The sequence below is a fragment of the Podarcis tiliguerta genome (genome assembly GCF_965153285.1).
Source record: "Podarcis tiliguerta genome assembly, chromosome: 8".
Classification (NCBI taxonomy): domain Eukaryota; kingdom Metazoa; phylum Chordata; class Lepidosauria; order Squamata; family Lacertidae; genus Podarcis; species Podarcis tiliguerta.
Window position 1 is genome coordinate 87534014 of NC_139541.1, and position 23563 is coordinate 87557576.

The window sequence follows — 23563 nt, forward strand, 5'->3', positions numbered from 1 at the left end:
CAGTGCCAAGAGTGATTGGAGGGATTTATGAAAATCTGGTCTCATTTTTAAAGTTCTTTAAAAAAACTATTTGAGCTCTTAAAAGGACTGAGAGTTGGCTAAAAAAGCTAATAGCAGGACAGGTTTGGACAAGTTTGCTTCTCTTTGAAGGAAAATATGTCTTCTACTGTGAGACAGTTAAAGAGAATTGGATTCCTGCAAGACAACCACTCTTCTCTGGACATCCAAATTGCTGTGTCCTCTTGGACACATTGTTTCTTTTTTCTTTCTTGTGGTTCCTCTCTTAAAGTAATTATTTGGTTAATTCGAATCTTAATTTGAGAAATTGGATTTTATGTTAAACAGCTTATGTGTTCTGGGTATCAGGCTGGATGGAAGAGGGAGGGCTGGAAAAATACAGGAAACAGGATCTCTTAGGAAAGAGTTATTCTGTGGCCTTGAGAAACTGATTAGGGGTTGCTGGAAAAGGGAGAGTGAGATTTTGACTCTGGCAGTTGAAAAACAGTTAACACCGAGCCTGAGTAGAAGATCTTCAGAGCAAGACCCAGGAGACAGGTCCCCATCTGAATTGGTGGAACTTTTGCTGACTTTAAAAAGACCTGACTGAAGAGATGAAGGACAGCTTAGACAGCTTATGTGTGTTGGGTATCAAGCTGGAAGGAAGAGGGAGAGCAGGAAAAATGCAGGAAACAGGATCTGACTAAAGAGATGAAGGAAAATTTGGAGAAGCTATTAGCCCGAATTGATAGAAATAGTGAAATGGTGACAAATTTGACCACTAAAGTAGAGACACTGACAAAGAAAACAGAAGCACTTGATGTCTACATGAAAGGAAGGGAGGAAAAATCTAAAAAGCTGGAAAGGAAGACCAAAAAATGGAAATCAGAACAGGAGATGCTTAGGATTGATGTGGACTGTTTGGGCTGAAGTCAAGAGGCTTTTTTGGGCGCTTTGGCAGTCCTTGAGATGAGACAGAAAGCCCAGCCTCTGAGACAGAGAGGAGGGAGGAGAGCCAGGCCTTTTGAATCTCAGGCAGTGAACCCTGTAGTAACAATAATGATAATTTTGTTATTTTTACATCGCCCATCTCCCTGGGATGCCCCAGCCACTCTGGGCAGCTTCCCAAAAAAATGAAACATCAAACATTTAAAAATTCCCGATACAGAGGTGCCTTCAGAAGTCCTCTAAAAGTTGCATAGTTATCTCCTTGACATCTGATGGGAGGGCGTTCCACAGGGTGGGTGCCCCTACCAAGAAGGCCCCCTGCCTCGTCCCCTGTAACTTCTTGCAGTAATGTAACATTTAAGTAAGGGCACTTGAGTAATAATAATGCCAATATGACAAGTTTCTGCTGCATGCTGTGATGTCAAGAATTTAAGAAAACATCCAAATTGCTTTAACGTGATGCACATCATAATTATATTTTTTCGCCACTGAAGAAGTTTAATTTGGCAGCTGCTACACACATTTGTTTAATACACAAAGTGTTTTTCAGCACACAGAAGTCCATATGCTTTCCATTTTTGTTCCCCTACTCTTACATTGCTCACTACAAGGCAGCTGACTAAGACCATGCCTGTCCAGTGTCAGTGTTCCCAAATATTTCACCAGCTCTTAAAATTTGTTTAGATTTATTACTGCATATTGAACAATAGAGCATATTGAATATATCTTAATTTTGGACAGGGAACATTCCTTCATTGTCCATCATTTAAATAATAATAAAAGAACACGTTATTTATGAACGTAGTACAGATCCATATTTAAATTTGAACAAATTGATGTTACTGTTAAGATGTGTTAATCTTTTAAAAACTTAAGTGAGAGAAAACAGCCAATACTCGATTTGTATATGAAACTAGACATTTTTACAGAACAAAATGAACATTATAACATCTAACTCCCTTGAGTTTTTCCCTGTCACAAGCCTTAATTAGCATTCCTCCATAATTTTGAGCTGCACTTCTTCCCAAGCCTCTAATCCGTTTGCCTCTTAGTTTCAGGTATTGGTGAATTGGAAATGAAGAACAAGGGAGACCACAATGAAATCCATACAGTGGAGGAGCCATATCAGTATTCAGACTATGGAGAGAGCTTCAGTCAGAGCTCCCATTCCTCTTCCCATCAAAGAAATCCCCTTGAGAAGAAACCCTATCAGTGCTTGGAGTGTGGAAAGAACTTCACCTGGAAAAAGAGTTTCACTTCCCATCAAAGAATTCATACAGGAGAGAAACCATATTGTTGTTTGGAATGTGGAAAGAGCTTCAGTCGAAAGGACAGTCTCACTTCCCACAAATCACATCATACAGGAGAGAAACCTTATCAGTGCTTGGAGTGTGGAAAGAGCTTCATCTGGAAACAGACTTTAGCTTCCCATCAAAGAATTCATACAGGGGAGAAACCACATTATTGTTGGGAATGTGGAAAGAGCTTCAGTCAGAGGACCAATCTCACTTCCCATCAAAGAGTTCATACAGGGGCGAAACCCTATCAGTGCTTGGAGTGTGGAAAGAGCTTCACTTGGAAAGAAAATCTCACTTCCCATCAAAGAATTCATACAGGGGAGAGACCCTATCTGTGCTTGGAATGTGGGAAGAGCTTCACTAGGAAAGAAAATCTCACTTCCCATCAAAGAATTCATACAGGGGAGAAACCCTATCAGTGCTTGGAATGTGGAAAGGGCTTCAGTCGAAAGGATAGTTTCACTTACCATCAAAGAATTCATACAGGGGAGAAACCATTTCAGTGCTTGGAATGTGGAAAGAGCTTCACCTGGAAAGAAGGTCTCACTGCCCATCAAAGAATTCATACAGGGCAGAAACCCTATCAGTGCTTGGAATGTGGCAAGAGCTTCAGTCACAGCTACCATCTCGCTTCCCATCGAATAATTCATACAGGGGAGAAACCATTTCAGTGCCAAGAATGTGGAAAAAGCTTCAGACATAAGAGCAGCCTCACTTCCCATCAAAAAACTCATGGTGGAGGAAAACTAGTAGTGTTTGTGTAGAGATTTAATTTTAGGAGGCATTATTATTTTTTAGATTTACATACTGCCCTTCATCACAAAATCTCTGGGTGGTTCACAAAATAAAATACAAGGTAAAAGCATGAATAAATAGGTAAAAGAAAAACAACACAGCAACACCACCTCTCCCATAAACATTTAAAATGCTGTACAGTGGGAGACTTCTGGTTTCTGCAGATGGTGGTCGGAGTGTGAGTTTCTGCAGAGTGCGAGTCTGATCGCTCTGACACACTTGAGCCCCATGGAGCAACAGGGAGAAGCACTAAGGCAGAGTGCGCAGAAAACCCTGAGAGGGTTCTCCAGGTGTGGAGGGTCCAGCAGCCCGCAAAAGCTTCTCCAGCTGCCCTCAATTCCTCTGCTGAAAGGCACGGGGAGTGGGTGTGGGGAGCAGTGACGGAGCCAGTGGTCCTGGCAGCAGCGCAACTCCGTGGGAGACAAGCCTCCACTCTAGGCTGAAGCAGAGATTTCCCAAAACTACTTGCAGCCGATGGGAAGATAAAGAAGATTTTATAAAAGATTGTATTCAACTAAATTCGGCACCAGACAGAGAAATAAAAAGGAGGTATGTCCCCATGTCCTAGGTAATAGCCACTGCATTGGGAAAGTTTGTAAGTGGGAAAGTTACCAGCTTATTTGATATAAATGGACAGCAGCTTGCTGATGGGAAAGTTGGATTAAAAGCAACCCAAACCCATTCTCATTTCTTATTGGATTTATAATTGTGAACATGACCTTGCATCCAAGAAACCCGATGTCTGCAGGAGAACACCCATTAAGTGGAGTGAGTACCTGGAAATACTTGTGAGTTTGGCAAGGCACACTTTGATCGGAGGGATTTTTGAAAGTCTGGTTTCATTTTAAAAAAATAAAAAATTGTCCAGTAGCACCTTAGAGACCAACTAAGTTTGTTCTGGGTATATTATTTTGTGTGCATGCACCCTTCTTCAGTTGGAGAATTATTAAAAATTTCTGGGAAAGGATTTATAATGAACAGAAAAAAATGTTTAAAATGACCTTTGTTTAAAAAACAGAAGCTTTCTTAATAGGTTCAATAGATGCTGAACTACCCAAAGAACAGAAGATATTCATGTATGCTACAACAGCGGCCCGGATCCTGTTAGTTCAAAGATGGAAGGAAGAAACTTTGAAGAATGGCGAATCAAACTTAGGGACTATGCAGGGATGGTGAAACTAACAACAAAGCTCAGAGACTATGATAATGAGAAATTCAAAAAGTGGGAAACATTTATTGTATATGTGCAAAGAACACTAAACAAGTTGAAACATTAGCAGCTTTGGACTAAACGCTTGCAATTACCAGAAATTTTGATAATTTAGGATATAATAATGGATTAATAGTAGATATGGATATGCAGAAGAATTTGGGGTATATAAGGAACCAGAAGTAGTGGGAATGGGGGAAGCTTGAAGATTTTAAGAATCTCAGTAGAGATAATGATGAAAGGATAAGGATATACATATGAAGGGGGGGGGGACCACACATACGTATTTTCAATGTTAATTGTGGAATCTTGTTTTGTGGAAAGTAAAATAATAAAAAAAATAATGCTGTACAGTGGGGGTGTAGCTTGCTGCTGAGTCGAATTGTGTCTTGATTTCAAGTCTCCAGCACCCCCGGAAATGAAACTCCCCTGAACGACTGCAAAATCAGTCCTCGTCACCTTTCTCAGTACACCCCCTGAAAGTTAATGCTGTAATAATAATAATAGTAATTATTATTATTATTATTATTATTATTATTAATTTATACCCAGCCACTCTGGGCGGCTTCCAACAGAATATTAAAATACAATAATCTATTAAACATTAAAAGCTTCCCTAAACAGTGCTGCCTTCAGATGAGTTGTGTGGCCCAAAAAGTAAATTAGTAAGGCTTGTCTGCAGTATAGGCTAAGTAGGCTGAAGCCTAGGTCCTCTAAATCTAGGGGGCCTTAGCGGGCAGTCTCCCTCTCACCAAATTGTAAACCCAAGACTTCATGTGAGGGCAGGGCAAGTTGGGCCCAGCACCTACGAGACTTGGGGCCAGCCAGTGGAGCCCTATTTGAAACTCTAGGGCCCAACTTGAATTTTTTTTGTGGGGCTCTAGTTCACAGCCAAAATCTGCAGAATCTTAGAGATATAAATCTGTGTGCTAGGTCATTTTCACAAGGTCAGCAAAGCCCTTCAGAAATCAGGCCTGTTATTGAGTTCATGTGCAAGTTTGTACAGTTCACCTCTGGATTTTTTAAGGAAAATTAGAGATTTTGATGAGCTTGAGAAACAAGCAAAAGGCACCTTGCCAAATGTCCACTACAAAACACGGAGACAAAGAGTGAGGGAACGGTAAACAAATTACTGAAGTTCACCTGATGCCTTAGGCTTAGATGCACTTTCTTCAAGAGATAGGTTTAGGATAAAATCCTTTATTCCTATATAAGTTGCACTTAAAGCCAATTTTAAAAAGTACTGTGTACAGTGATGTACATTTTTTTTTCATTCTTGCTATTCTGATAGTATCTAAGCAAGAAATTCAGTAAGGTGTTGAACTGTTGATGGAAGCATACCCAGAAGATGCTGACTCAAAATTTATTGATGAACTTTTGCACTTTCACCTGAGAAACAAAGCCATAGGTTTACAGCAGAGCCTTCTCTGTCTCATACAGACCTTCATCAAATTCTATACAAGGGGAAAAAATCAGATGGCCTTTCCTAATGTGGAAACAATCTTGCAGCTATTTCTTAGCTTTATGGTCACTAACTGCTCAGGGGAGAGGAGTTTTTCGAGACCCCAAAGAATTAAAAATGAATTAAGGGCCATGATATCTCAAGAGAGGACAAATTTTGATGATGTTTTCTGATATCCTTTAGAGGAGAAAATGTGAACTACAGAATTTTAAAAACCCATCATCATCCTTGGCTTCATTCAATTTTGTTTATAACACTTTTCCATTTTCTACTAGTCATGAGGGTGATTGGGAGCTACTCACAAGTGGAGTAGCTGAGGGCCGCTCTTTATCTAAATCCGGCCCTGGGTAGCCACCTTCAAATATCTTAAGGGCTGTCACATGGAGGAGGGAGCATGCTTGTTTTCTTCTGCTTTGAAGGGTAGGACTCAAAACCAATGGCTTCAAGCTGCAAGAAAGGGAATTCTGACTAAACAGAAAAAAATCTGACAGTAAGCTGTTCAGCAGTGGAACATACTCCCATGAGAGGTGGTGGACTCTCCTTGGAGGTTTTTAAGTGGGTTCCATTACTTACATCATAGGAGCCCACACAACATGAAACACTGTTGCTGTATGTAGGTTTTATTTTTTTTATCTTATAGTTTGGAAATGTACATCCAGTTTCCCCCCTTTAATTTTTTTGGGGGCCCCCAAGAGAGTGGGGCCCTATACCATAGCTTGTTTTGTTGTTGTTTAGTCATGCCCGACTCTTTGTGATCCCATGGACCAGAGCACACCAGACTGTCTGACCATCTCGTTCTCTGCCATCCCTTTCTGCTTGTGCCCTCAATCTTTCCCAACATCAGGGTCTTTTCCAGGGTCTTTTCTCTTCTCATGAGGTGGCCAAAGTATTGCAGCTTCAGCTTCTGGATCTGTCCTTCCAGTGAGCACTCAGGGCTGATTTCCTTCAGAATGGATAAGTAACCTGCTCCTCACTTCCACTGTGTATTCATAAGGGATTTGGTTTAGATTGTATCTTACTGGCTCAGTGGTTTTCCCTACTTTCTTCAGTTTAGGCTTGAATATTGCTATAGGATGCTGATGATCTGAGCCACAGTCGGCTCCAAATCTAGTTTTTGCCGAGTGTAAAGAGCTTCTCCATCTTTGGCTGCAGAGAATAGCTTGTTTAGCTTATAGTAAATCTAGCACTGCCAGCTGAGGGACAGGCTTTCGCCCGATCCAGGCTCTCTTGCTGTTCCCACGTGCAAAGGAAGGGGGGTCCTTCCAGCTTTGGCCTTTCTCCGGGATTTGCGGGGAGGTGTTTGGGGAGGAGTCGGGAGCCCCTCGCTTCTCCTGCTTGGCTAGCCGAGCGCCTTCCTCGGACCTAGAGGGGTCGGCTGGCAGGCGCGCGGCTGAGGCTGCTGTGGGACTGGTAGAGCCGGTGAGTGGGGGGGGGGGGAGAGAAGGAGGCGGGCGGGATGCCCACCTGACAGGGATGCTTCCGATGAGATGCCTGCCTTGCAAGGGGCTGGGCTAGATGACCGTGGGGGTTCCTCCCAGCTCCACTTCTGTGATTCTAGGGTGGGCTTTCCTGCTCCTTGCAGAGCCTTTTGCACGGCAAGCTGTCCCCCCGTTTCTGGCCAAGGGAGGAAACAGCCCAGGTGGCCAGCTCAGAGGGTCCCCCCCCCCAAGAAGACATCGCGGGGGGAGTGCAATGCATGCGGCTCCTGAGAGGCTGGCGAGCTGCGCCTTGCAAGCGTTAAAGGAGCTGAGCTGCATTCCTAGAGAGGACAGAAATCCTTCCTGTCTCTTCTAGAGGTGGCCGGGCGATGCCTTCTGGGCTCTGGTGAGTCCCCTCTCTCTTCCCCATGGGGCGCTTCGGGGAGATGGGGAGGGTGCATGGGGGGCTGCTCAGCTCATGCAGGGGGGACCCCAGCCAGGGAGCAGATCTTCTGCCCCTTCCTCTCTGCAAAGCCAGGGCGGGGGCGAGTTTGTAGGAGGTCCTTTGGGGGCGTCTTTGCGTTAGGAAAAAATGGGAATGCAAATGAACCCTATTTAGATTGCGGAGTTAGTCACATTCATTAACGGAGGTCACAGCGATTCACAGAGATCATAGCCAGATGGCAACATTTGGACGTAGAAATAATACTTGGCCTATGGGATAAGCGAATAAAAATGCTGGACAGGTCATGCCAGATAGAAGAAATTCCTTTCATCACGCAGTGCGTAGTTAAACCGATGGCACTCCCTCCCACAGGAAGCAGGGACGGTCACCAACCTAGGCGGCTTAAAAAAAAGGTTGAGGCCAATTCTTTTTGTTCTATTTTAAAATCCTTTTATCCAGCTTAAATCTCTCCGCCAGCTGTAATTGAGAAAACCACTGGAACATTCAACATTGCATAGCCAACATTCAAGAGCCATTGTGGTTGTCCTTAGATTAATGGTCATTTTTCCTCTTCTCTTGCCTATGAAACAATAGTGTTGGTCTGTTGATGAACGGGGGGCGGGGGGGGGGTGTTTCCAAAGCAAGATGGTTCTACATATACCTGGGGGCTTATGTGAATCCCTCATGTGAGCACCTTGTATTGGTCACAGAAATGAAATAGTAACCAATGCAGGTGTTTATATGATTTAAATGGGTTAAATGAGGAGGGTTAGACCCATGAATGCCACCTGAAGCTCTTTGGAGAAAAAGGTGGGATAGAAACATTATTTTAAAAATAAGAGGAATCCAGTTTATTATTTGGCCACTGAATTTTGGACCAGATTCTGAGTTGTCTTCCAGGGCAGTTCCACGTAGAGGGTGAACAGGGTAGAGTTGGTCTCACCCAGCTGTGCCCACCTGGCTACTCAGTGCTGCATCAGGCCAGATTCGTGGGTCGGGGAGGGGGAGCTGCTGTGGTCTATAGAGATTCTCTATCTTCAGGCTCTCTGTCCGGTGGGGGGGGGGGTGTCTAGAGTGTGTGTTCCTGATGTTGGGCAATCGGGACAGATTAGGGATTCTGCTGGTTTACCACCCACCTTGCTGCCCAGCAGTCTCCCTGCCTGAGCTGACAGAATTGGTCTTGGAGGCAGCGTTTAGGTCTCCCAGACTGCTGGTTCTGGGAGACTTCAACATCCACGTCGAGGCAGCTGGCTCTGGGGCGACTTCGTGGTCGCCATGACAACCATGGGGTTGTCCCAACATGTCACTGGCCACATGCACATGGCAGGCCACAGTGGACCTTGTTTTCTCAACTGGGCAGGAAGAGGATGATTTGAAAGTGGGGGACATTGACATCAGTCCCTTGTCATGGTTGGATCACTTCCTGTTAAGATTTAGGCTGTCAGCACCTTTTCCCCTCTGCAGAGGCAGGGGACCTATTAGAAAGGTCTGTCCTCGGTGGCTGATGGATCCAGTGGGATTCCCAACGGCTCTGGGGGATTGACTGGTGCCCCTCTCTAAGCCCTGGCCAACCTCTGGAACACGAATGGCTTTGGCTATTGACCTGATCACCCCTGAGTGCCCTCTCCCACTTCGTGGAGCCTGTTTGGCTCCCTGGTATACTCCAGAGCTTAGGGCAAGAAAACAAGCTGGGAGACGAATGAAGTGGACCTCTCAGCGGCTTTCAGTACCATTGACCATGGTATCCTTTTGGAGCGACTGTTCTGAACTAGGGGTGGGTCAGGAGCGTCCTATACACCGGTAGGAACCTGGCAGAGACACATGCCCGGCTGGCATGTTCTCTCCCTCCTGGTCGGTCGGGAGACTCAGTCTTTCTCCAGCCTGAACATCACAGCGACTGATGCCAAGAGGCATCAGCACACTTTAGGATCAATGGAGTGTTGGCAGTTCGTGTGGCAGAGTCAGTAGCACAACTTCTTGGCTAAACTACGTTTATTTACATATATACGCTGGGAGCATTCTGAGTCAGCTCCTTCCTCTTTCTCATCAGACATCAAAGAGAGAGAGAGCAAAGGACAATAGTCCCACATTACAGTAACACAGTACACAGAACACAGTAATATAAACATCCTGTCTCCATCACTTCCCACTATGTGGAATGAAAACATACACCGTCATGTGATAAAACAATCCCATGACTGCAACACGGGGCAAGAATCCTAACAGAGAATCCTCTGGTAAGCTCAAGGTTAGATTACTGCAATGCGTTATATGTGCGGCCGCCTCTGAAGGTGGTTCGGAAACTTCAGCTAGTGCAGAATTCAGCAGCCAGGTTGCTCACTGGGACAAGACGGTTTGAGCATATTGCACCAATCCTGGTCCAACTGCACTGGCTACCAATTAGCTTCCAGGCAGTGGCGGAGCTTCAGCTCTGGTGGGGGGTGGGGTGGAGGGCAGGTGGGGGCGTGGCTGGCACGCGTCCCAGGGACGTGGATGGCGCATGTACTGGAGGCATGGTGTGTGTCCCGGGCCGTGCGTGCATCCTGGGGGTGTGGCACGCCTTCCTGGGGGCGTGGTGCACCGTCTGTGGGGGCGTGGCACCCAGTGCGGGGGGGGGGGGGCAGCTGCAATGGCACCCTGCTGGAATCATGCCACTGGGGGTGGTGCACTCCCACCCCCAATTCCTCCGCCAGTGCTTCTAGGCACAATTCGTGCAGGTTTTGACCTATAAAGCAGCCCTGTTTAGGGAAGCTTTTAATGTTTAATAGATTTTTGTATTTTAGTGTTTTGTAGGAAGCCGCCCAGAGTGGCTGAGGAAACCCAGCCAGATGAGCGGGGTATAAATAATAAATTATTATAATATTATTATTATTATAAATGGCTCAGGACTGTAATACCTCAAGGACTGCCTCTCCCCATTTGATCCTACCCAGACCCTGAGATCACCTTCTAAGGCCCTCCTTCATGTGCCTTCTCCTTGAGAGATCCAGAGGATGGCAACACCAGAACGGGGCCTTCTCTGCCATGGCTTCCAGTCTGTGGAATGTTCTCCCCAGCACCTTCCCTGGGGAAGGTCTCCTGGTGCCTTCATTATACACCTTTAGGCGCCAGGCAAAAAAGTTCCTTTTTAACCAGGCCTTTGGTTGATTTGATTGGCAACCTATGCCCTTTTAAAATTTTTTTTTGGGGGGGGGGGTATTATTTGGGTTTTTTTATTTTGATTATGGATTTTGTGGTTTTTTTATTTTATTCTGTAAACTGCCTTGAGACCTGCAGGTATAGGGCGGTATATAAATTCAATGAAGAAGAAGAATCTTGCCTTGGGTCCAAATTTTTAAAAAGGTAAAGGGACTCCTGACTGTTAGGTCCAGTCACGAACAACTCTGGGGTTGTGGTGTTCATCTCGTTTTACTGGTCAAGGGAGCCAACTTTTGTCCGCAGACAGTTTTCCCGGGTCATGTGGCCAGCAGGACTAAGCAGCTTCTAGCAAAACCAGAGCAGCACACAGAAACGCCGTTTACCTTCCCGCCGGTACCTATTTATCTACTTACCCTTTGATGTGCTTTCGAACTCTAGGTTGGCAGGAGGTAGAACCAAACAATGGGAGCTCAGCCCGTTGCAGGGATTCGAACCGCCAACCTTCCGATTGGCAAGCCCAGAGACTCAGTGGGTTACCCCACAGTGCCACCCACGTCCTGGGTCCAAATTATACCTATTACAAATGTTTCACTCGTCAATCACCATTCTGATTTCATTCCTTCTAATTATTTTCAAAAGAATCCGGGCTGTGATTCCTAGCAAGACTCATCCATGCTTGCCCATGGAACATTTTTCCTTTCCTGGTTGTGTATCAGTTTTATAACAGAACAATGCATTTGTTTTGTAGGATTTTCTAGCACCTCTCATTAGGAAAGACCAAGGGGTTTTTTCCAATCTCTTAGAGGTGACGTGATAACATAGATGGATGAGCAATATTCAGCTGGCCCTGAAGCAGGAATAGGCCTTGCCATCAAAACTGGGAGCAATGGTGGATTCTGGGGAAGCTATTTGCAGAAGATCCTGGATGAGGAGAACACCCTCTACTCAGATGTGCAGAGCCAGCAACTCAGACAGGAGGCCAAAGGACCCCGAGAGATTTGCAGCCAACTCTACCACTTTTGCCACCAGTGGCTGAAGCCAGAAAGGCACATGAAAGCTCAGGTGTTGGACCTGGTGATCTTGGAGCAGTTCCTGGCTGTCCTTCCTCCAGAGATGGAGAGCTGGGTGAAGGAATGCGGAGCGGAGACCAGTTCCCAGGCGGTGGCCCTGGCCGAAGGTTTCCTCCTGAGTCAGGCAGAGGAGAGGAAGCAGGCAGAGCAGCAGGTGAGAGAGATTTCCTCTGGAAACTCCCAAGGGGCTCCAAAGCGGAGGGAGAATATCCCCAAATGCTCTAGTACAGAGGTTTTCACCTTTTCTGAGTCCATGGTTCCCTTGATCAAGTACATCCTTTCTGCATGGGGAAATGCTCTTTGAGCCTTAGAAATCCAGTTATGTCACCCTGTGCCTGCTGCCTCACCCCTTTTCAAACACCCTCCTTTGTGGAATGTTCCCTCAGCCTCCTCTCCCCTGTACTTGGGAGTCCTCCCGGTAGGGATGGGCGATATCTGGTTTTCAAGCAGTTAAGTATCACGATATCTCAGTATATCATGATATATATCTGCTGTGGTGGAGGGCCTTGCTGGGCCTCCCCATGGGAGCAGAGGGTCCCGCCGTACCTCCTCACAATGGCAGAGGGTGTGCTGCCTTTCCCCGCAGCAGATGAGGGCCTTGACGAGGTTCCCTGCGGCAGTGGAGGGCCTTCAAATGTAAGGAAGTAGTAGATTTAATAAAAATACTAAATAAGCTTTTCTACTCCTTCTCCCCATTCTCTGTTTTGAATCCATGTTTCTCTTTCAGGGGAAGAATCTTTTTGCAGAAATGGGTCTTGATTCTTCTGAGGCAGTGAAGACTCCGTTGGACGCCAGAGTGAGGCCTCTGGGTAAGGAGGAAGGAGTGTTTTCTGCGTTTTGTCACATTCTCTTGGTTTTGAAACTAATCTGTGAGTTCTTTACATCTTTTAGGTGAAGACACTTGGAGTCCAGAGCTCAGGGGTGGGGGGAGATGTATTTTTGCACAACTAATATATGAAATGGGTACAAATGTCTAAATGTACTCAGCAAGGGAGACTTTTACAATAGTAATTTTTATTTTTCAATTTTTCAAATTAATTTTCCACATTTATAACAAAAATAACATACAAAACACACTACAGTACTAAAGAAAACAATAAAAAACAAATAAAATCACTTATTACTTCTATCCTAATTTAACTTTCATTGTTAACTGACTTCAAATCCCCCCTAACTGAATTTCATTGTTTCACCTTGTAACAGTTCTCCAAAATCATATTTCTAATGAAATTAACTCCTTCTATTTACTATCCTCTCTCTTTTATTGATATTCTTATCCTTAATTCTTTACAATTCATTCTTAATCTAAACCTATTTGATACTTCCAAGTAACTTCTAATTATCTTATGTGTCAGAGCTGGCTCCAGGTCCCAGCTCACAGAGGACCAACGCTAGCCGGTAGTAACGTACAAAAGTCTTTATTGAAGTACAGTTTCCATTTTCAAGCCGGAGCGCCCCAGCTCTACGTCTAGGGTTTAGATCGGCGAAGCTCCATCTGAATCTCCGCCCCCTGTACACCAGTTTAAGATTCTAGCCTTACTCCACCTCTTCCGTCTCTCCTTTCTCCTCTGGGTCCTGCTACCCCCCGGGGTCCCTTCCTTCCTGGATTCCTCTGACGCTGATGCTGACCCCCCTGACTCCTCCCACTCTTTTCGGCGGGCTTTGGGACCTGGCTCCCTATCCGGGCTGCCAACTGCGCCGCCCTCCTGTACATTTGAACTTGGCGCGCGCGCCCAACCTTCAACCTTCCTCTCGACCGTTTCCTCGCTCCCCGATGGAGGCGTGGCCAATCCTGACTCATGTCCTCCCGCTGGCAGTGCGCCGCCTGATCCCGATGCCTGGGACTCCTCCCCCCTACTGCACTCTGGTGTGGACGCTGGTACTGATTCCCTACGGCTGCTCTCTGAGTCCCCTCTGGCCCCTTCTTCCTGGGGTGCCCCCCTAGGCACCCCCCTTGCTCTGACCATGGGAGCCCCTTTCTGTGAATCTTCCGATTCGCTGGAAAGACTCAGAGACCTCGGACCGCTGTCATCGCTAACATTTCCTTCGGACTCCTCCCCCTCGCTCTCCATTTCCTCCCTTTCTTGTGCCTCTGCTCCTGAACCCCTGACATTATGTTACAATATTTGGCTAAATATTTTTACATTTCTTCCGGTCTTCTTGATACGCCTCTTCTTTCTGGTCACGGATTCTTCTAGTCAGGTCGGCCAGCTCCAAAAAGTCCAACATCTTCATCTGCCATTCTTCTATTGTTGGTATATCTTGAGATTTCCAATTTTTAGCTAATAGCAGTCTTGCCACTGTAGTGGCATACAAAAACAATCTAACATCTTTTTTGGGCAATTACAATCCTATTATTCCAAGTAGAAAGGCTTCTGGTTTCTTAGTAAATGTATTTTTCAACATTTTTTTCAACTCATTATAAATCTTTTCCCAGAAGTCTTTCACCTTGGGACACATCCACCACATATGATAAAAGGTGCCTTCTTTTTCTTTGCATTTCCAACATAAATTGTCATTCGTGTGGTACATCTTTGCTAGCGTTACCGGGGTTAAGTACCATCTATACATCATTTTCATAATGTTTTCTTTGAATGCAGTACATTCAGTAAACTTAACTCCTTTCTTCCACAACCTTTCCCAATCTTCCGTCATTATAATGTGTCCACAATGGTAATTTTTATTAGTTTTCAATTACAGTCCTATAATAGCCTCATTATAACAATGCCAAATTACTATACAATTACTAATACCAACCCAAATTATATAATTTAGGTGCCCCCCCTGATGGTTTGATGATTTTCTTTATTTCTGCATTCCAAAATCTTATTAATTTCAATTACACTCCAGTCAAGATAACAATCATTTATACAACAACTGCAATATTAATGACTTCCATTCATTTTGACACATTAAATAATATATAAAACTACAAGTGAGGCACTCCAGCTATATCCTTATTCTTCCTGTGTGTGGCAATCTTTCTGTTCATGATGTTTCTTCCTGTCCTTGTAAAATGTTCTATCTTTTCCTGGTTGTTGCTGTTCTCCATCATTCCTTGGGCAGAGCTAATATCCCATTGTGGTTTCAGAAATTCTCCATTGCGCCGTCCCATGCTTCGTTGTTTGGCAACTTTAACAGCAGCTGCAAAAATCACACGGTCCCAATAAATAACCTGTTTTTGCCACTTTTCTTCTCCGCCTGGGAAGGAGAGGGATCTGTTGAACTGCAAATGATACAGTAATGAATTTAATCAGCTCCTACACAACTTGCAGATTGCTTACATCCCTCTATCTGGCCGAATATAAACGCACATGTCAGGGCTGGCTCCGGGTCCCAGCTCACCAAGGACCAACGCTAGCCGATAGTACAGTATCAAAGTCTTTATTGAAGAATAGTCTCCATTTACAAGTCTCAGCGTCCCAGCCCTACGTCTGGACTCTAGACCGGCGAAGCTCTGTCTGGATCTCCACCCCCCGTGCACCAGTTCAAGACTCTAATCTTACTCCACCTCTTCCTTCTCTCTCTCTTCCTCTGGGTCTTACTACCCCCCGGGGTCTCATTCCTCCTGGACTCTTCCGATGCGGAGCTAGACCCCTCTGACTCCTCCCCCTCTCTTCGGCGGGCTTTAGGACCTGGCTCCTTACCCGGGCTGCCCACCTTGCCGCCCTCCTGTACATTTGAACTTGGCGCGCGCGCGCGTTTTACTTTCCGGATGACCGTTTCCTCGCTCCCTGACGAGGGTGTGGCCACTCCTGCCTCACGTTCTCCCTCTGCCTGCGCGCTCCCTGATCCCGATGCCTTGGACTCCTCCCCCCTACTGCACTCTGGGGGGGACGCTGGTCCGGATTTCCAGCTGCTACTCTCTGAGTCCCCTTCTTCCCGAGGTGTCCCCCTGGGCACTCCCCTTGCCCTGACCATGGGGGCCCCTTTCTGTGAATCCTCCGAGTCACTGGAGAGACTCAGAGATCTTGGACTACTGTCGCCGCTGACATTTCCTTCCGACTCCTCCCCCTCGCTCTCTGTTTCTTCCCTCTCCAGTGACTCTGCTCCTGAACCCCTGACATCCATCCCCCCCTCGAAGCCCCCCCTTCCCCCCTCCCCTTCCTCCGGCGGGGGTGCTGGGTGCTCCGTCGTTGTGGGGGTGAATGGTGGATACAGTTCGTCCCCCGTGGCGTGCATCCAGTTAGAGAAATCCGGCTCGTCCTCCATGTCTTCGCCGACCTCGTTCTCCTCTGCTTCCATCTCCGTGCCGCCATGCTCGAACCCAACGTCTTCCCCCATCACGTCCATGTCCCTCTCACCCTCGTTCCCCTCTGGGTCCGTTGCCTGCCAAGGGCCCCTCAGCCACCTCTCCTCTCCTCGATTGTCCCACCAAAACGAGCGGTCTGAGGCAAACCCCGAGGGCGAGCCCTCCGGTGAACGTGTGTCTAATGGTGGTTCTTCGTCCGAGGTAAATCCCTGGAACGTGCTGGTAGAAAGCGTGGGTGTGAAAAGCCAGTCGTCGAAATACTCGGCTGGCATGGGCCTGTGTGGGAACAAGGCATGAAACTCCTCTTTGAGGAGAGGCTCGTCCAGGGCATAGTCCGGCACCCAACTGTTGGCGCTGGCCGGGGTACCTTCCCTTGCGAGAAAATATTCTACTCCCTCTTCCCCCCATCTCGAGTCCAAAATCTCTGTGACCTGGTTGATGGGTTCCCTTCTTGGCGACTCCCTCCTTGGGGGGATCTCCTCATACCGGTCTGGTGCCGTGCCCTGCGCCTGAAATCGGTGAGGTGCTTTGTAGGGCGTGAGCACCGACCTATGGAATACTGGGTGCATTCTGGATCCTTCCGGAAGTGTCAACCGGAAGGCCACCGGATTGATCTGTGCCTCAACTAGGTAAGGTCCTAGCTGCTTATGTCCGAGTTTCTTCTTAGCTAAGGATCTGGTCGGCACTGCGTGGGCCGCTAACCACACCCAGTCTCCCACCTGTATGTCTTCACCAACCCTCCTGTGCTTGTCAGCCTGCAGTTTGTATGCGTGCTTTGCCAGCTCTAACTGCCTCCTAAGCTGCTCGTGGACTTCCTGCAATTCCGCCGCCAAGACTTCCGCTGCCTGTGGCTCCCCCTCCCCCAGTCTCTCTAATCCCGGGAAGGTTCTGGGATGCCTCCCGTTGTTGGCGAAGAACGGCGTCACCCCTGTGGACACGTGCTTCGTGTTGTTGTAAGCGAACTCAGCGAGCGGCAGGTAGTCCACCCATGTCGTCGGCTGTTGATTTGCGTAGCATCTCAGGTACTGCTGCATGACGGCGTTGACGCGTTCCGCTTGTCCATTGGTCTGCGGGTGTCTCGCCGACGCTAGGTTGATCTTGACGTTCAGGAAACCCATCAGCTTCTGCCAGAAGCTCGAAATGAACTGGCGCCCCCTGTCGGACAAGATAGACCGTGGCAGTCCATGCACTCTGAAGACGTGGTCTATGAACAGTTTGGCGGTCTGTTCTGCCGTGGCGACCTTCGCGCACGGAATGAAGTGGGCCATTTTAGTGAACATGTCCACCACCACTAGCACTGCCGTTTTACCCCTTGAGCTGGGTAAATCCGTGACAAAGTCCAGGGCCACCCTCTCCCACGGCTCGCTCGGAGTCTGCAGCGGTTCGAGCAGTCCCGCCGGAGGTTTGTGGACTGACTTGGCCCTTTGGCAGGTGTCGCACCTCGAGACGTACTCCGCGACTTCCCCCCGCATCTTGGGCCACCAAAAATCTCTGGCAACGAGTTCTGCCGTCTTCTCCTTGCCAAAGTGCCCGGCGGTGGGTGCGTCGTGTAACTGCTGCAGTACTTTCGCCCGGAGGTCGTCTCCCGGTACGTAGAGGGCCCCTCTGCGGATGAGCAATCCGTCTCGTACTTGGAACTCGTCGTCCTTCACCGTGCCCTTGTGCACCTCCTCCATCTTGGCTTGTGCAAAGGGGTCCCTCTGCAGTGCTCGACGGACCGCCTCCAAGTCCACGGTTGCTGCAGCGCACGCCCACGCTTTCGGAGCGAAAATGTGCTTGGCCGCTGCTGGTGCCGCCTCTTCGAGGTATTGCGGCTTCCTGGACAGTGCATCCGCCATGATGTTGTTGTCGCCTGGGATGTATTCTATCCTGAAGTCGAAATCCGCGAAAAATTCCGCCCATCTGATGTGCCGCTGGTTTAGGAATCTTGCCGTGCGCCAGTACTCCAGGTTCTTATGATCCGTGCGGACCTGCACGGTGTGCTTGGCCCCGACGAGGAAGTGTCGCCACGCCTTGAATGCTGCATGAATGGCCAGCAACTCCCTGTCCCAGATGGTGTAGTTTTGCTCCGACTTGCTGAGCTTCCTAGAGTAGAAGGCACACGGTCTCCAGTCCCCACGCGGGTCCTCCTGCAACAGTACGGCGCCCACGGCTCTGTCTGAGGCGTCTGTTTCGACCCTCATCGGTTTGCTGGGATTCACATGCAGTAGCTGCCCTTCGGACGAGAAGAGACGCTTAAGGTTCTGAAAGGACTGCTCCGCTTGCTCCGTCCAGATGAACTTCTTCTTCTTAGAGCTGAGCGTGTCAGTAATGGCCGCCGTCTGCATCGCGAACCCCTTGATGAACTTGCGGTAAAAGTTGGCGAACCCCACAAACCGCTGGACCTCCTTCCGATTGCGCGGGCTCTTCCAGTCCAACACTGCGCGAACCTTGGCGCTGTCCATGGCAAGCCCCTTGTCCGACAGCTTGTAGCCTAGGAAATCCACCTCCGTCCTGTCGAACTGGCACTTCTCCAGCTTGGCATACAGCCGATGCTCCTGCAGTCTCTGCAGAACTGCCTTGACGTCACCTTCGTGGGCCTCCTCCGATTCTGAGAATATCAGGATGTCGTCCAAGAAGCAGACGCATGTCTTGTAGAGGAGACCCGCCAGGACGTGATGCATGAAAGCTTGAAAACAGTGGGCGCCATTTTGTAAACCGAAGGGCATAACTCTGTATTCATATGTGCCCAGGGGCGTGAACATGGCAGTCTTCCACTCGTCTCCTTCCCGTATGCGAATCAGGTTGTACGCCCCTCGCAGATCCAACTTTGTAAAAACGCGTCCTTTCCTCGCCGTCGCCAGCAGGTCATCTATCTTGGGCATGGGAAAGGCCGCGGGCTTGGTTCTGGAATTTAAAATTCTGAAGTCTACCACAAGTCTTTTTTGGGGCGTGTCCCTCTTCTTCACAAAGAATACAGGACTGCCCCCCGCTGCCTTCGACTCCCGGATGAAACCGCGCTTCAAGTTGAGGTCTATGAACTCCTTGAGCTCCTGCAGCTCATCCTCAGACATGGAATACAGTTTCCCGGCTGGCAGCGTCGCTCCTGGCAGGAGGTCAATCTTGCAGTCATAGGGCCTGTGAGGGGGCAGCTTGTCCGCTTCCTTCTCGCAGAAAACCTCCAAAAACGCTGCATACTTGCGAGGCACTGCTTGCAGCGTGCCTAATTGTAGCTGCGGGTCGTCCCCTCCTTCTTCCGGGCTAGGAAGGATGCAATGTTCCGCGCAATAGGAGGAGCCGAAGGTCAGTTGGCGTTGGTACCACGCCAATGCTGGGCTGTGCCTGTGCAGCCAACTCATGCCGAGGACTACCGGCGTGTCCGACAGGTGTGTGACATTAAAGCTGATGACTTCTCGGTGATTTCCAATCCGCATCACCATTGGTTGCGTTTGTTGCACCACCTGCCCCCCTAACAAGTCTCTGCCATCCACCGTGACAACGTTCAGGGGCAGCGTGGCTGGTAGCAGTGGTATATTGTGCTGCTGAATGAATTCCAGTCCCATAAAGTCAGCGTTGCTGCCGGAGTCAATGGTGATCGGCACCTCCAGAGTGCGTCCATTGGGCAGTTGGAGAGACACTGTAAGCTGCACCACTGGTTTGGGTGGGAGGGGGTCTGTGGGTTGCAAAAGTGCTGGGGATTGTTTCATTGACTTGTCTGACTGGACCCCAGTGCCTCTTCCTCCAGCCAGACTCTGTCGTTTAACTGTTGCTGCGTTTTCAATTGAGCTGCTTCAGCGACTGTTGCGGAGGCTGCAGTGTGCTTGTGGAGCCTCTGGGGACACTCTTTCGCCATGTGTTGAGCACTGTCGCAGATGTAGCACTTCCTGTTCCCTCTAGGAGGCTTCGTTTTGGCTGCTCCCGGTGTTAGGGCTCTGTTAGCTGACTGAGCCCTGGCACCTCCTATCTCCATCGGCTCTTCTCCCCCTCCCTGTGAGGGTGTGGAGTGCGCACGCGCTGCTTCTCTGGGAAAGAAGGGAGGTGCTCTGGCTGGTGCCCTTCCCCAACGCCCTTCCTCCCTGTTGCAAGGACGTTCTTCCAGATGCACCCCGATCTCCAGAGCCCTCTGGACTACCTGCTGGGTGCTCCTTGGTCTCTCCCCTCTTCCAATCTCCGCTTTTACTTCTGCATTCAACCCCTCCCAAAAGAGGTCTCTGACTGGCGCAGAATCTTTTTCCCACCCCAGGGCATGAACCAGTCCGAAAAATCGAGTATGGTACTGCCGCACGCTGGCTTTGCCTTGTTTAAGTCCATGTATGTCCCTTCTGGCAATATCGACGTCTACCTTTGATAAAAAGCATGAGTCCATTGCTTTAATAAAAGCCTTCGCATCTTGGAGCGCTGGATCATTGTCCCTCCATAGATTCCGCAGCCACGTTTTGGCTTCCCCATGCAAATGAGACAAGATAAACCCCACTCTCTCTCTCTCATCTCTAAAGTCTTTGTCAAGTAAATCCAGCGCAAACAGCAGGTCTGCTCTGAAGTTGGGGTACTGCTGCAAACTCCCGTCGAAATGCGATACAAGGCTTCCTCCCCTTCTCCCCAAACCTATGCCTTCTGCCTTGGCTCCCGTTTGCCCCTCTTTGGAAAGCACGTCCAACCTGGCCTGGAGATCCCGGCAGGAGGTAACCATCTCCTCCTCTCTCTTCCTGGATGCAATTACCTCAGTGCTGAGTTGTGTCACCGCTTCTTGCAGGGCTTTTATCTTCTCTTCCGTCGTCATATTGCCTGAGTTTTGTGAGCTCTGTAAGCACCCCTCCTCTGTCCTCGCTGCGCCGACTCACGTGGCGAGGTTCTTGGTGCCAAAACTTTAAAATTTGAGACAGAGCTTACTGTCAGGGCTGGCTCCGGGTCCCAGCTCACCAAGGACCAACGCTAGCCGATAGTACAGTATCAAAGTCTTTATTGAAGAATAGTCTCCATTTACAAGTCTCAGCGTCCCAGCCCTACGTCTGGACTCTAGACCGGCGAAGCTCTGTCTGGATCTCCACCCCCCGTGCACCAGTTCAAGACTCTAATCTTACTCCACCTCTTCCTTCTCTCTCTCTTCCTCTGGGTCTTACTACCCCCCGGGGTCTCATTCCTCCTGGACTCTTCCGATGCGGAGCTAGACCCCTCTGACTCCTCCCCCTCTCTTCGGCGGGCTTTAGGACCTGGCTCCTTACCCGGGCTGCCCACCTTGCCGCCCTCCTGTACATTTGAACTTGGCGCGCGCGCGCGTTTTACTTTCCGGATGACCGTTTCCTCGCTCCCTGACGAGGGTGTGGCCACTCCTGCCTCACGTTCTCCCTCTGCCTGCGCGCTCCCTGATCCCGATGCCTTGGACTCCTCCCCCCTACTGCACTCTGGGGGGGACGCTGGTCCGGATTTCCAGCTGCTACTCTCTGAGTCCCCTTCTTCCCGAGGTGTCCCCCTGGGCACTCCCCTTGCCCTGACCATGGGGGCCCCTTTCTGTGAATCCTCCGAGTCACTGGAGAGACTCAGAGATCTTGGACTACTGTCGCCGCTGACATTTCCTTCCGACTCCTCCCCCTCGCTCTCTGTTTCTTCCCTCTCCAGTGACTCTGCTCCTGAACCCCTGACAGCACAGTTATCCAATTAAATTAAATTCCAAGTCCTTTTAGCATTATTCAGTCCAGTCCATAAATAATAAAGGTTAGGGAAGAGTCAGCTCTAATTTTCCATCGTAAACATTTTATAAAATAGAACATTTTGTAAAATTCCTATTATTGCACACAAAGTTCCATTTGATGTTATATTCCATATCTGCAATCCAGTTTCATCCCTGCTCACCTGTACATATATAATTTGAACTAGCATTCAATGGTGGGTTGCCAAATCATAAATGTAGAGAAGAAAACTTTATATAAAGAATCCGTAGGCTTCCGTCCCCCCCCATCTTTTGCACCAAATGAAGTCTTCTCTCAAATTCAACCCTTAAAGACCTTGCAGCTGTTTCAGTCCCACAGTTTATGATCTCATCCCTTCCACCAACATCTGTACATTAGTCCAAATTGAGCTCCAATTGACAGGAAAACCTCTGCTCCTTAATGGCTACGAAGGAGGGTTTTCAGCAGGCGAAGGGCTTTCGCACTCAGCGCCTCCCTGCCTCCCACAACCCATGCCGGAGCGAGAGCCAGGTACTGAGACGAACTGGGAGTGAAGCCCGTTTGCCCTGTCCCTGGGGGAACCTGCAAGGAGAATTGCCCTCAATCATCCTTGTTTTTCCTTTGCCAATGATCTCCCGCTGCCCCATTAAGGCAGAGTGGAACCGGAAGCTAGCAGGGGAGTCTTTGACGAAGCCCCATCTGTACTTAGAGATGCACTGTTTCACCTCTGAGAGAAGCAGGCGCTCACAGTTTCTACTTACCTTTGTCTCTCCCAGGTGGCGGAATGATGCCACCAAGACCTGCTCCTTCATCTTTTCATGGTGGTGGAGGGGAGGCAGCGGCTGTGGACCCAGATCAGGTAGGGGGAAGGAGCCTTGTGGGGAAGGACTGCTTGGATGCAGACTGGCTGGATGCAGAGGAATGGTGGGAGGAGCCAGAGAAGAGGGAGCCGACTGGGAGGAGGAGGAGGAGGGGTCTGAAGCTGGAGAGGGAAGAGGGCTCAGGGAGCAGAGGGAGTCTGTGGCAGAGAGCAGCCCAGACTCCGAGGCAGAAGCTGCAGCAGGAGAGAGGGATGAGGAAGGCAGAGAGGGGTCTGGCCGCTGTAGAAAACAACAGAGCCAAGTGAATGTTCTCTAAGAGGACAGCCTTTTTCCTGTTCTGTTAGGGTCCAGTGTGCTTTGAAGATGTAGCTGTCCATTTCACAGACGAGGAGTGGGTGTTGCTGGATCCTGACCAGAGAGCTCTCCATAAGGAAGTCATGGAGGAGAATCGTGGGATCTTGAACTCTCTCGGTAAGGCTCCCTATTGGCTCATCCTATCTGTTTTGTAACTCAAGACATCTCTCTATGTGACGAACCTCTGATATTTCGATGGGGCTCAACAGCGCCACCCACAGCACCTGGGATGTTAACACTCCCACAGCAAACCTTGGATGGATGGCTATTGATTGTTTTCCCTGTGAATATTCTGCCTTTTAAAACCCTGACCAGGATGTCTGAACTGCCCAGGCCTTCTTAAATGTAGGCTTCAGAGTGATTTGAGATGTTGAAGAAGCTTCAGTCTTGCTTCTGTCTCTCTTTGGTTGACCAAAGAGTCGACTGACATTGGAGATAGCACAGATTCCACAACTGGACCAAACAACTCCATCCCAGAAAAGAGCCAGGCTCTTTTCTAAATTGCTTTAAGGTGATGCACATCATAATTATATATTTTTAGCCACTGAAGCAGTTTAAATTTGGCAGCTGCTACACACATTTGTTGAACATACAAAAAGTGTTTTTCAGCACACAGAAGTTCACGTTTGCCATTTTCATTCCCCTACTCTTACATCGCCTACCACAAGGCCAGTGTTAGCGTTCCCAAATATTTCACCAGCTCTTAAAAT

At 48.5% G+C, this 23563-nt stretch overlaps 2 protein-coding genes across 3 annotated transcripts in view; both read left to right on the forward strand.

Annotated features, from left to right (window-relative positions):
* Positions 1-28: 28 nt before the first annotated feature.
* LOC310684956 (uncharacterized protein) lies at positions 29-4601 on the forward strand. 2 transcript variants are annotated; one of them, XM_083456418.1, is made up of 2 exons: positions 29-288; positions 1998-4601. In XM_083456418.1, exon 2 carries the CDS (start codon positions 2021-2023, stop codon positions 3005-3007), a length of 987 nt encoding a protein of 328 aa, XP_083312544.1. In that variant the 5' UTR covers positions 29-288; positions 1998-2020; the 3' UTR covers positions 3008-4601. The 2 variants fall into 2 exon arrangements, with proteins under 2 accessions (XP_083312544.1, XP_083312543.1); XM_083456417.1 differs by lacking the exon at positions 29-288 and adding an exon at positions 293-336 and having other exon boundaries at positions 623-4601.
* Positions 4602-7126: 2525 nt separating this feature from the next.
* The window catches only part of LOC310683567 (uncharacterized protein), a gene marked incomplete at its 3' end in the record, with an annotated part of 28770 nt that continues 12333 nt past the window's right edge, over positions 7127-23563 (forward strand). Inside the window, exons 1-5 of the mRNA XM_083453500.1 lie at positions 7127-7534; positions 11460-11935; positions 12509-12590; positions 22455-22537; positions 22844-22970. Of these exons, the coding sequence (XP_083309626.1) occupies positions 11534-11935; positions 12509-12590; positions 22455-22537; positions 22844-22970 (694 nt within the window). The 5' untranslated portion in view covers positions 7127-7534; positions 11460-11533. The remainder of the gene's footprint in view (positions 7535-11459; positions 11936-12508; positions 12591-22454; positions 22538-22843; positions 22971-23563) is intronic.